Here is a 14312-nt window from a genome sequence, read left to right on the forward strand (position 1 = left end):
AAATTGAAATGGATAGTAAGGATCTTAACAATGTTTATATGCCTATTTCTAATTATCCCATTTATGAAATTAATCATATTTAGCAACGGCTACATAGCCGTGACTGGGTGTCAGACACTATTCTAAGCGCATTACCAACAATACTGTATTTTATGGTTGTCAGTCCAATTGGATTTGGATCCAGAGAGGCTTAGTAACTTACCCAGAGTAACACAGCTTGCAAATGGCAAAGTCAGGCATTCAAACCCCAGGACTCTGGCAGTAGAGTCTGTGCTTTTAAACACTGTGCTCTGTGAAAATAATTAAACAGAAGTAAAATATCATATGCATGATGATATTTGCTACAGTATTGCCTGCAAACAGCAAAAACCCTGGGATATTCTATTTCTGTTGAATAATCAAGAGTGGTTATTAAATCTTCATTTCCATGATGTGTTCACATCTCCCTATCCCTTTCTTCTTATATCTCTTACCCTGTCATACGTGTATTCTGGGCTCTAAAAAAGCTGTTGATTAATTTATAATTAAGTAAACCCCCTTGGGATATCATCTTTGTAAGTTTCTGCTTTCAGCTACTGAATAGATTTTACAAATGATGCTTACAAAGTATGTAGCCGCTTCCTTTTAATGTGTCCTTGTTTTTCTCTCCTCCTTTGTTATTTTTGATGCCTCAGATCATTTCTTTATCCACCTTTCAGGTATCAGCCTGGTGGACGATACCTCTCGATGTCTCAAACTGGAATATTTGATGATGTGTAAAGTCTGAAAGAATTTATGGAACAACTAACCAAGATCAACACATCAGTCCAGTCTTTATGAACATATGTGTGCCCTAGAATTTATACTGTACTTGTAGTGAAAAGTGTCAGAACAAAAAAAGGCACTGAAAGTTACTCACATCTTAGTAATAATAGTTTATTGCCCATTGAATAGAGTGTCATCTTTTTTATTACACACCATTCCTGAAGTGTCTGCCTTAAAAGTACCGGTGTAGTGGAAGGATTCAGTTCATGAGAAAGATCAGTATATATTGAGAACAGGTAGTTCGGTTTGTTTCAGATTAACTTTTTTTGGGGAAGTTGTTTTAAAGATCCAAGAAAGTCATACGTCATAACTAAATAACATCATACGGTTTTGTTATTGTGATTTACGTTTTTGCTGTTTTTAAAGAATATGTTAATCCTGTATTTCTCAACGAGATGGAGACCTCAAATAATAATGGTATTTACAGAACCCACGTCTTAAAACAAGGCTTACTTACCAGACATAACTGAATGTTGAAAGCTCTTTTTCAACTCTATATGCAAATTAGTGAGGTTTTTGCATGTATAATTAAGATTACACTTCAACTGATAGTGTTAATATCTTTGGCATGTGTACTATAATTGGGTGATGTATTATTCTTTCAGTCTTTGCTAGTAACTGGAAATTCGTTTATGCTTTTGGTATTGCTTTGTAAAAGATTTTCATTTCAGGGAGAAATGTTCACTTTTATCATTCAGCATATTGATTTAAGTATTGATCATTCCACTCAAAGAGAATCTGAAGCATTAATGGGAAATAGTGGGTTGTTGTTTTTTGTTTTGTTTTTTGTTTTTTTTTTTAATAACCAAAGAGTCCCACAAAATTCTCTAATTTTTAAAGGTGCCTATTGATGCTTTGTGGAAAATAACATTTGGTTACTTAAAGGTAAAATGTGATTCCACTTACTATTATTATTATTAACACTTAAATTGTGGTTTATGTGTAATAATTTTGTTAAACATGCTTATTATTTTAAAAAAGCGTTTTTAAACTTCTGTGTTTAAGCCAAAGTTGGGTATATTTTAAATCATCAGTGTTTTATTGCACAGTGAATATTGCACAGTTAAACACAACATGCTTGCAGAGAGTTTTTTATGTCCCTGAAATGTTTACAACTCAGAGAATCCCTGCTATGGATTCATCCAGTGGTGACTCTTTGTGAGCTTTCCACAACAGTCTCAATTTAACACCTGCTCTTCTGTGTAATTTTTAATAGTGCTCGCTTTCACTCTGAAGTATCCCAGGTTGAAAATGAATTATATGATCACCCTAACAATATGATTGTATGTTTCTTGAAGGTAATCTTCCCTTGAATCATAATTTTAAATTTTTTATTTTGCTTTTTACTTAGATACTATCATGTAAATTTTAAGAGACAGATCCATGCAGATACTGAAAGGAATAGTGTATCATCCTAATTATCTGATTTTGTTCAATTTTATGATATTTGAGGTTAGATCCCCTTTAAAATAATTATAAACGGATAGACTTTATTCTCAGTCAAAGGTTATACAGGCTGCCCATTTGAGAATACACACACAGCCTTTCACTCTAAAGTGTGATCAGAGAGCTGTAGGCCAGAGCAGAGATCATTTGGTACTGTTTGTAATTTCATGATTGACCATTGAATGTCTCGGGCAAATTATGTAAACTTTCAGTGCCTCAATTTCTTCATTCATGAAATGAAGATGATACTTGCTATTTACCTATTGATCTACCTCACAACTATTGTGAGGGTATATTGAGTTGATGTTGATATGCTGGCGTTTAAAAAACAAAACAAAATAAATTGTTTCCTGTGCTATTTTTCCTAGTGGTACTTGAGGGTGTGAAATGATCAGCCCAGTTTCTTACAATTACAGAGAAGCTCTTAAGTCCCCAAAGCAAAAACTATTTTTGGACTAATTTATCAAAAGTCCTTTGAAAATAGTATTGTTGTATATTTGGTCTTTGGGTTTACCTTGGAATATTTTCCTTAAGTATAATGTTGTTTCTCATCAGGTTTTGTCATGAAACCCAGATGCTGTAGAAGAAATAGAAGCAGAAAAAGAGATTATCCAGTCACTTTTGTAACTTATAATGCCCTAAAATAAATTGGTAGGAATATGTAGGGGAATGTACTACTTTCCTTTATAATAATTGAAGTGTATGTAATACTTACTTCACAAATAACCTAGCTCCTTTTGTGACTTCTGAGTTATTTCCAAAATAACTTTTGGTTGTTTTAAGTCTAGAGTGTTCAACTTTTTAAGCAGAACTTATCTTACAGGATTTTATATATGATCATATTAGGAGGGTTACCTGGCTGGGTAATTTGAGTTCATAAGGTAATGATTTAACCCCCAAAGAATAAAGAGTTTATTGGTGGGGGGAACTAAGTTAGTATTTGTTAAGCCACCTTGTGTAAAAAAAGGTGGAGTAAGAACAGAAGTTTTCTGTTTGGGGAAGCTTATTAAAATGTAATGACCTCTACTGCAAAACATTACTACTAAATTCATACACTTTAAATGCAAAGTAATTTCCTGAAGAATTACTTATGACGATTAGCTTTTGATGTCTTTCTTACATAATAATAGATATCTGGTTAAATTTTCTAAATTATTTTTCTAAATAATCATTAGGTAAGGATATTCAGTAAGCCAGTAATTCAAAACAACCACTGCAGAAAGTAATCACCTGTAAGTTGCTAATTAACTTTTGTTACTACATCAATAACTTTATGTTATCAGTGGAGCTTTTTTATAAAAATCATTATTAAAATAAGAAATAAGGTATAAGCCGAATTATTAAAATTTACTCTCTTACCAAATGAATCAAGGGCTTTCGAGTACTTTCAACACACAAGAGGTCCTCATTTCACAAGAGTGGTAAGAGGGAAATCAAAACATTCACGGGTCTTCCATTTATAAAAAATAGATCAGAAAATTGGACAATCCATGCCATCAAAAATAAATACTGTGAATTGATTTGTTTTTGGACTCTACTGTTTATTAGAATATCCATTCTTAAATTTACACTGGTTGTGTACCCAAATGAAATTAAATGTGGATAGGAAGTCAATTTGTGGGTTTTTTTTTTTAAGTATACTTCAGTGTATGGATGAAAGAATTTCATTTATGTACAGTAACAAACCTCATTTTTTTATCTTGTAATAGAGTCAGGGAACGTTCTTGATGGTGTGTTGATTACTATCTTAAAGGAAAGTAAACTCTCCATAATTATGATTCACACTGTTCAGTAATGTGAGTTTTGTACTTGTGATTTGAGTGGACCATGCCTGAAAATCACAAGGATAAGTATATTTGCACTAAAGAGGCAAAACATGTCCCTGAAAAATCTTAACATACTTGAATCTCCAAAGTGTAATGGATCATATTACATTAAATTCTAAATGTTAAGGAGTAAATGGATTTCGAGTTTTATCTTTCCTTTCTTTTCTTCCTTCCTCATTGATTTTATATCCTCCTTCCTTTCTGAAGCCTGTCTTTACAGTATGACTTTTAATGTGCTGACAGGTTTTTTTTTGTTTTGTGTACACTGCTGTTTCTGATGATGATCAGTACACTCAGAAGGAACTAGTTGTGATTTCACATCCCACTACTTGAATAGCAGTATTGCACCTAAAGTAGTGAAACAGATTTTTCTAGACAACTAAGCAACATCTGAATGTAAATGTGATGTATGCTGGCTCGGTGTCTTGTCTTTAGGTCACTAAAGAGGGCACTTCATTAAAATGAATTACTCTCAGTGTAATGTTTTGGCATAAAAATGGATTTCCAAAAACAGTGATTGTTAAAAACAAAACAGAAAAGCAAAAAGATTAAGAAACTTGAGATGCCTTTTTATGAAAAGGAATTCATAAATACCCTACATTGTTGTCAAAGTTTTCATTAGGAGAGGTTAGAACAATACAAGAAAGAGGGTTACAGGAGGCCTTCTAAAATAAGAATTCCCTCCATGTAGGGTTCTTTTTCCCAATGGACTTTTTCCTGCTCAGAGAGCTAGAAGACCAAGCCGTGTCATCCCTTATCCCAACTCCTGCAGACTAGGCCCTATGAATCGTCTTGCCCAGCAGAGCAGGCCCTAGCCCTGCCCGATCCTTAATCCCATCAATGGGGACAGGACCTCACCTCTAATTCCTTTCACACTCAGCCTGGTCCTCCTAAAATTTCATTATCATTGTCAAAAGATTTGTCCATTGAGGTTGGTTGAAGCCTTGCTATAATTTTTAATTTGTTAATGAAGCAAGAATATTGGCATGTTTCTCTTCTCATTGATATCCTAAAAGACATTTGTTTTTAACATACTCCCTGGAGAGAATTAACTTTTTTCTCCTGAAAATCTTTTCTTTAGTGGGTATCTTGATCTCAAATCATTTTATAAAAGGAGCTTTTTTTTTTTTTCCTGTACTTAGTGCAAAAGAGTAGAAAAAATGGTTTACTATGGCAGACATATGTTGGGTAAAGTCATAATTTATTAATCTGACTGCACAACACCATTTTGAGTCAATATTATTGATATAAATCGTATCAACCTAGTCACTTAGAGCTGAATTTCTCAAAAGAATGCTGGCTAGCATCTTCCCTACTTAGTACACCAAGTTGTAGGGGAGAGACTTGTATTTATTTTATTAAAAGCAATCCAATGGATTTGTTTTTGTCCATACTTTGAAAACAGCTTGAAGGATTTTTCTCATTTTAGAAGGTAGAAAACATGTGGACATGTCTTTTAAATTACTGTAATCTAATAAATATTTATAAATTCTAGTATTGAAAAAAGAACTCTAATATTGATGTTATTTTCTGGTGTTTAATTTCTGTAAAATGTTTTTGTAGTAACTAATTGTAGTGCTTTTAAGCAGTTTAAAAACCATTCTCAAATAAGTTCTGCCCACATCAGATTTCCTTAGGGCAATATTCCAAAGTTCAGTAGTCCAGTGTGAATTTGAAATACTCCTTCACCCTTTCAGTGTCTTTTTATATATACCAGTACCCAAGCAAAGTATACCAAAAGCCTAATTTCTCTGTTGCATTAATAAAGTACTTGTTATTTATCTAATTCAGTGGATTAGGTGAAATAGAAGATAAGTCTTTTCAAATGTGCATCTGATCATAATTTTTCTAAATGTTCATTATGTTCATCTTTGGTGCATGATGCCAAATTTATCTTTAATCAGCCATTACTACCTGATATGTAATGACAAATGTTTTCATATCTGACCAATGAGTTGTAGATTTAACTATTTTTCTCTGCAGATTCTCACTACATTTTCAAATATGTATTTGGAAAAAGCTGCAAAGTGCTACCTATAAGTAAGTTAGCATCTTTGGCCTTATCTATGCATAATGTTCTCGGTTTGGTTTTGACAAACTCGTGGATTTGCAATTGCTTTATAGTATTTTAACTTATTGTGATGTAATGAATTTTTTGAAATGTTTATTTGATTAGCTATTAAAATATAGGAAATTATGTGGCTTTGCATGAAATAAAGTACATTTCTACAAGTTCCTAAGAATTTTGCTGATTATTTATGTGTTTCATCTCATACCATCTTTGAATTAAACTCCTAAGGAGCCTGAAGCTTTCTTTGTTCCTTACAAATATATTACCACTAATATTATGTTACATTAGTAACATTACATTACAAACAAAATATTTTAAGATAATTAAATATGTGTACTTTAGGTTCGACATTACTTTATCCAGTGTTTATAATTAAAACGAGTAATTGTTACAGAAATTAGAAATCGATGAAATTTAAAGCAGGAAAACAATAAAATCAGCAAAACCAAAAGCTGGGTGTTTGAAAATATCAATAAAATTGATTAAATCCTAGGCAGGCTAAGGAAACAGAGTTGTTTTCCTTTATACCAAAAACAACAATTGAAGTTTGAAATTAAAAACACAATACCATTTATATTAGTCCTAGCTAATGCAATTTAAGGCAAGAAAAGGAAATAAAAGATACACAGATTTGGAAGGAAGAATTAAAAGTGTCTTTGTTAGCAGATGACGTGATTGTCTCTGTAGAAAATATAAAAGAATTGACAAAAAAAAAACCTTGGAATACATGATTATACTAAGTTTGCTGAATACAAGATTAATATACAAAAGTCAATCACTTTCCCATATAACCAATGGACAAATGAAATTTGAAATTAAAAACACAATACCATTTATATTAGCACCTCCAACAGTGAAATGCTTAGGTATAAACTATATATATATATATATATAAAATATATATGATCTATCGATCTATCTATACATATATATGTATAAAATGTATTACAAAACTGATGAAAGAAATTAAAGAACTAAATAAATGGAGAGATTCTATGTTCACAGAAAGACTCAACACTGTCAAGATGTCAGTTCTTCCCAACTTGATCTATAGAGTCAATGCAATCCCAATCAAAATTCCAATAAGTTATTTTGGTGGATATTGACAAACATTCCAACGTTTATATGGCAAAGCCAAAGACCCAGAAGAGCTAACACAATATTGAGGGAGAAGAACAGAGAATTGACACTTAAAAACTTACCATACAACTACAGTAACCAAAATATTGTGAGACTGACAAAAGAGTAGACAGATCACTGAAACAGAATAGAAAGCCCAGAAATAGACCCACACATAGTCAATTGATCTTTGACAAAGGAACAAAGGCAATTCAGTGGAGAAAGGATATTTTCAACAAATGATGCTTGAACAACTGAAGAGCCACATGCCAAAAGGGGAAGAAAAAAAAAAAAGGAACCTAGACACTGCTCACTACGCTTTTCACAAAAATTAACTTAAAATGAATCAAAAACCTGAAACTATAACACAAAACTATAAAAGTTTTAGACGATAACAAAAATAGGTGACTTTGGGCTTGGCAATGAGTGCATATCACACAAAAATGTGTTTATGTGGACAAGAAGACCTATAAGAAGAATGTTCATAACAGCATTATTCATAACATAACCATAACCATAACCATAAACAGTTCAATAAACAATAGATTTATTTATCCAACGTGATGGATATATCATGAAAAACTAAATGAAAATGAATTAATTGCAGCTATGCAACAACATAGATGAAGCAGTCAATAAAAACAGTCTTTGAGGAAGCCCAGACAGTGGCTTTACTGGACAAAGACTTTTGTTGTAGTTGTTTTTTATTTTATTGATTATTTTTTTAAATTATTAACATATAATGTATTACTTGTTTCAGGGGCACAGGTCTGTGATTCATTAGTCTTACACAACACACAGTGCTCACCACAACACATACCCTCAACAATGTCCAACACCCAGTCCAACATCCCCCAACCCCCCTCCCCTCCAGCAGCCCTCAGTTTGTTTCCTGAGATTAAGTCTTATGGTTTCCTTCCTTCTCTGGTTTCATCTTGTTTCATTTTTTCCTCTCTTCCCCTATGATCCTCTGCATTGTTTCTTAAATTCTGCATATCAGTGAGGTCAAATGATAATTGTCTTTCTCTGATTGACCTTAGCATAATACCCTCTAGTTCCAGCCATGTCATTGCGAATGGCAAGATTTCATTTTTTGATGGCTGCATTATATTCCAGTGTGTGTGTGTGTGTGTGTGTGTGCCACATCTTCTTTATCCATTCATCTGTTGACGGACATCTGGGCTCTTTCCATAGTTTGGCTGTTGTGGACGTTGCTGCTATAAACACAGGTGCAGGTGCCTCTTTGGATCACTACGTTTGTATCTTTGGGGTAAATACCCAGTAGTGCAATCACTGGGTCATAGGGTAGCTCTATTTTCAAATTTCTGAGGAACCTCCATACTGTTTTTCAGAGTGGCTACACCAGCTGGCATTCCCACCAACAGTGTAGGAGGGTTCCCCTTCCTCTGCATCCTCACCAACATCTGTCCTTTCCTGACTTGTTAATTTTAGCCATTCTGACTGGTGTGAGGTAGTATCTCATTGTTTTGATTTGCATTTCCCTAATGCTGAGAGATGTTGAGCCCTTTTTCATGTGTCTGTTGGCCATTTGGATGTCTTCTTTGCACAAATATCTGTTCATGTCTTCTGCCCGTTTCTTGATTGGATTATTTTTACTTTGGGTGTTGAGTTTGATAAGTTTTTTATCGATTTTGGATACTAGCCCTTTATCTGTCATTTGCAAATATCTTCTCCCATTCTGTCAGTGGCCTTTGGGTTTGTCAATTGTTTCCTTTGCTGTGCAAAAGCTTTTTATCTTGATGAAGTCCCAATAGCTCATTTTTGCCCTTGCTTCCCTTGCCTTTGGAGATGTGTCTAGCAAGAAGTTGCTGCAGCCGAGGTTGAAGAGGTTGCTGCCTGTGTTCTCCTTTAGGATTTTGATGGATTCCTATCTCACATTTAGGTCTTTCATCCATTTTGAGTCTATTTTTGTGTATGGTGTAAGGAAATGGTACAGTTTCCTTCTTCTGCATGTGGCTGTCCAATTTTCTCAACACCATTTGTTGAAGAGACTGTCTTTTTTCCATTGGACATTCTTTCCTGCTATGTCAAAGATTAGTTGACCATAGAGTTGAGGGTCCATTTCTGGGCTCTCTATTCTGTTCCATTGATCTATGTGTCTGTTTTTATGCCAGGACCATACCATCTTGATGATGACAGCTTTGTGATGGAGCTTGAAGTCCGGAATTGTGACGCCACCAGCTTTGGTTTTCTTTTTCAACATTCCTTTGGCTTTTGGGGTCTTTTCCAGTTCCATAGAAATTTTAGGATTATTTGTTCCAGTTCTGTGAAAAAAAAAATTGATGCTATTTTGATAGAGATTGCATTGAATATGTAGAGTGCTCTACGTAGCATAAACATTTTAACAATATTTGTTCTTCCAGTCTATGAGCATGGAATGTTTTTCCATTTCTTTGTGTCTTCCTCAATTTTTTTCATGAGTATTCTATAGTTTTCTGAGTACAGATCCTCTGCCTCTTTGGTTAGATTTATTCCTAGGTTACTTATGGTTTTGGGTGCAATTGTAAATGGGATCGACTCCTTAATTTCTCTTTCTTCTGTCTCATTGTTGGTGTATAGAAATGCAACTGATTTCTGTGCATTGATTTTATATCCTGCCACTCTAAGCCAGTGATTACACGTGTATTCAAACAACTAATGGCAGTCATGTCTAAAGAACTAAATGAAAGTATGAGAACAATGAGAGTGACTACTAATTGTCTTTTGAGGGTAAGGAAATGTTCTAAAATCGATTGTGGGGTTGGCTGCACAACTTTGCACATATCCTAAAACCCACTAAATTTTATACTTTTAAAGAATAAATTTAGGTTATGTGAATTATAACTCAACAGAGATGTTATTAAAGAGAAAAGAAAATGAAAAAAATCTGAGTTATAAATAAGGGAAAGAACTAAAATTGGGTCTCTTAACATTTCTTTTAATCCAGGTGTGTGATATATTTGATTAGTTTTTCTCTTCTGTCTCTTTGATTTTAAAAAGAAGGAGAAAAAAATACCAAATTGTCGGTTGGTCTCCACCCGAAGACTATAAACAGGAATTCAAGAAAAATTTTGATTCCCCTTTAAAGGAAGCTTTGCTTGGGAGGTAGTAGTTTTTTTTTTTTAAACAAAAATAAAGCAATTATTATTTGAGAAATATGAATGGGTGAATGAATGAATGAATCGAACAATTTCAATCATCTCTGAACTGATCACTTCAGACAGTCCTGGAGACATTCCCAACTTGTTCAGCTTCCAAGGCTGAATGAATAGATATTACCCTTAGAAATTGGGGTGAATCTCACCTTATGAAATTCTCCTACTTCTCTCCTTGCCTTCAATCACTTCAGCTTAGGGACAGTGATGGACAGCTCACCATTTCATTGTTGGATAAAGTCACAGTCACTCAATTTCACTTCCTTCTCTTCCTTTCTCTTTTCATAAATTTTTTGTTGATGGGGGTCACTTATAAAGATTGATTTTTGCAGAACTTGAAGCTGGCCATTAAGATTCATTCATTGTAGAACTGGAACCTGGCTATTTAAGACTCACTTTTAGCCTTGCAGATGGTAAGTCATGCGACTGACTCTTGGAAATTCCACTCATCTGAAACTCAAAATGACAAGGAAGTACTCATCTTAAGTATGAAGGCATAGAGAGGAAAATCATGCTGTCTGTGTTAAGTAGGATGCCCTTGCTCCTCCTTTATTTCTGAGAAAAGATGTGACTCACTAGTCAAGGCATTTCTTAAATAATGCCTCCTCCATAAAATCTGTTTTATTTACCTCATTTCTTCCTCTAAGCTTCTCTGTATGACTGACTTAGCATTTACTTTTGTGCTTTCTCTTTTTCATTAACATCAAAAAGATTTTTGGGGGCCTTAATATGTGCCAGGCAATGAAGGGGTTAGAGACAGAGCAGAGAATGAAAGGTATTGGAAAAACAAAAAATCCCCAAGTCTTCCCTCTGTTCTCCCATCCTCCAACTAGATTTAACACTTTCAGAGTGTGACCTATAGGGCCTAGCACTGTGTTTCTGCAAGTCTTTTCTCTCTTGTATTAAGTTAATGTTTATATTTTCATGTGATAATTTCCAAAAATTTATACCAGATGTCTTGAATTTTTCAAAACTATTCCATATGTTACCTTAATTTTTTTTAATTTTTTTAATTTATTTTTTTTAAAGATTTTATTTTATTTGACAGAGAGATAGAGAGCACAAGTAAGCAGAGAGGCAGGCAGAGAGGGAGAAGCAGGCTCTCCGCTGAGCAGGGAGCCTGACGCCGGGCTTGATCCCAGGACCCCAGGATCATGACCCGAGCCGAAGGCAGCCGCTTAACCGACTGAGCCACCCAGGCGCCCCCTTAATTTTTTTTTTAAATAGGCTCCACGCCCAATGTGGGGCTTGAACTCATGACACTGAGATCAAGAGTCGCATGCTCTACCAACTGAGCCAGCCAGGTGCCCCTTTAAACATTTTTTAAATGCTTAATTTTTAAAATGTATCCCTACTGATGTATGTGGAATTGGTAGTAGCACACAGAAAGAATCACGGTACTAATTGCTAAGCTAACTAGGTTGTTTGTACACTTTCATAATGCCTAGTTCTTTCTTTTGAAACACTTAACACACTGATAATTTTTTACTTGTAATGATTTGCTAAACATCTGCTTCTCCTGTCAAACTGTAAGCTCCATCAGGGGAAAGGTCATGTTTTTCTTGCATAGTACTAGATCCACAGAATCTATCACAGTGTATAGCACATAGTAGGCAGAAGGTAAACATTTATTACTGAAAGGTCAAGATTTATAAAAAGACTAGGTCAAATTGTAAGTTACATCTTATTTGACTAGCTTTTTACAGTTATTGAAACCTTTGATATTGCCCCAGATATAATCAGGAAAATTATCCTGATTTGATCATTGAATTCAAGAAGGCTCCTTTGGCTTCCTCTCTGGCTTAAATTAGTTGTCTGTCTGCCTCCCCCACTCCCCGATCCGATCAGAACACCCTCGTTAAGCTTACTAAACTGACTGCCCATTTGGTCACATTTTTTTTCTCCTCATAATCTTGTGTCCTTTTGGAAGAAGCCTGCCAAGCCCACTGCACTGCTGAAATGACAAAATAAATTCCTCTCTCTTGTCCCCAATAATTATCAGAAATTATCCTCAGAGAAAGAATTTTCTTCACTGAAACATAACTTTTAACAACTTTTGTCCCAACATTAGTTCATTCCGTCTTCTTCTTTCTCCTGAACACATTTTAAAAAACAGTTGAACCAGGGGCACCTGGGTGGCTCAGTTGGTTAAGGGTCTGACTCTTGGTTTCAGCTCAAGTCATCATCTCAGAGTTGTGAAATGGAGCCCCACATCAGGCTCAGTGCTTAGCACAGAGTCTGCTTGAGATTCTCTCTCACCCCCTCTCCCAACCCCTTTACCCCTCTCACCACTTCTCTCAAATAAATAAATAAATAAAATCTTTAAAAAAATAGTTGAACCATTTAAATACACATGAATAGTGGTATACCCTGTGTCCTTATGTTAGGATAAATGCGTATTTGCTTTCTCTCTCTCTCTCAGGATGGCATTTCTCAACCCTGGCTGCATATTAGAATCATCTGAGGAACTTTGAACAATACTTATGTTTGGGGCCCACTTTCAGGAAGTCTTATGTAAGTTATTTATGGTGAAGTCCAGGTATAGCTATATTTGTAAAGCTCCCTAGGAATTATAGCACATAGTCAGGGTAGAGACCTTCCCCCTGGAGCCATGTTTCTATCTCTCCCTTCACCACTCACCAGAGGGCATAGGGCAGGGCTCTCACCTAAGGGTAATCTTTCAGTGGTGGGTCTTCACTTTAGCAAAAGGAGATCAAGCAACTGATGGCTGATCTTCAGTTTATAAGTCTGTATCCTAGTTGGAATCTCATTTTTCAGCCCATTTGTGGATCCTGAATTATCAGTACAGAATCACCATAGCAAATGTTCAAACATTATTAGAAGAAAAATAAGTGAATCCCCAATAAAACAAAGTAAATGCTCAAGTAAAAGCTAACACGGGGGGTGCCTGGGTGGCTCAGTTGGTTAAGCGACTGCCTTCGGCTCAGGTCATGATCCTGGAGTCCCGGGATGGAGCCCCGCATCGGGCTCCCTGCTCAGCGGGGGGTCTGCTTCTCCCTCTGACCCTCTCCCCTCTCTTGTGCTCTCCCACTCTCTCAAATAAATAAATAAATAAAATCTTAAAAAAAAAAAAGCTAACACAGGACATTAATCTTTAGCAAAGTTTTCAGAATTTGTACCACAGAAGAGGCCCTTAGAGGTAGATGAAAGTTCAAAGTCCTTGTTCACTGGCCCTGAAGTGGGAAGCCCAAGCAACAGTGACCTTTTTGAAAGATTTGTTGCCAGTGGAGTGTGAAGGCATCCATTGGCCCAGTAGTTGAAAGCAAGAAACCAGCAGATATCACATGCACACAGCTTCTACGGTGGTTTCTCCAATGGAAAATGCTGTTTTTTCACTTATGTTCATGGGACCCTGACATCAAGATGCTTATAGCCCTGGGAAAATAAATCCTACACATGTACATTCAAGAACAAAGTTCACATATGATTGAGGGTCATACAGAGCATCATGGATGAGCTTTAGCATTTAGCCAGTGGAGAGAGATTATGGGCACCAGCTATAGCTGTTAACATCTCCCAGGGCAGGAAGAGCATCAAAAGATGGGTATGATTTCCATGAAGGGAAAAAAGGAAGAGGGAGGAAAACAGGAATATTCTAAGCATCAGAAAGAATTATAGCAAAGAAAACAACAACAACAACAACAAAGAAATGGCATGGTAGATTTGGAGATCATGAAAAGACCAGCATCTGGAGCAGAAAGTTCTCAGGAGAGAACAATAGAACAGGTTATTACCAAAAGTGCTTTCTAAATATTCACTTCTGCTGCCAAGATTCTTTCATGTGTTTCAAGATTAACACCGTCCATGAATATCGAATCTCTCCCTCCTTTCTTTCCTTTTCTTTCTTTCTTTCTTTCTTTCTTTCTTTCT

At 35.3% G+C, this 14312-nt stretch overlaps 1 protein-coding gene and 1 pseudogene across 6 annotated transcripts in view; both read left to right on the forward strand.

Moving 5' to 3' along the window:
- LMBRD2 (LMBR1 domain containing 2) overlaps window positions 1-6319 on the forward strand; it is a 44324-nt gene extending 38005 nt beyond the window's left edge. For 4 of the 6 annotated variants that reach the window (XM_025867390.2, XM_025867389.2, XM_073890999.1 and 1 more), the window contains exon 18: window positions 675-6319. In XM_025867390.2, coding sequence (XP_025723175.1) covers window positions 675-759 — 85 coding nt within the window. In that variant the 3' untranslated portion in view covers window positions 760-6319. The remainder of the gene's footprint in view (window positions 1-674) is intronic. The other 2 variants (XM_025867392.2, XM_025867391.2) reach the window with 1 other exon arrangement.
- Window positions 6320-9933: 3614 nt separating this feature from the next.
- LOC141369914 (UDP-glucuronosyltransferase 3A1-like) overlaps window positions 9934-14312 on the forward strand; it is a 6190-nt pseudogene continuing 1811 nt past the window's right edge.

Source organism: Callorhinus ursinus, unplaced genomic scaffold (assembly GCF_003265705.2).
Source record: "Callorhinus ursinus isolate GAN/ISIS: 27379988/994484 unplaced genomic scaffold, GSC_fseal_2.0 scaffold3, whole genome shotgun sequence".
Lineage (NCBI taxonomy): Eukaryota > Metazoa > Chordata > Mammalia > Carnivora > Otariidae > Callorhinus > Callorhinus ursinus.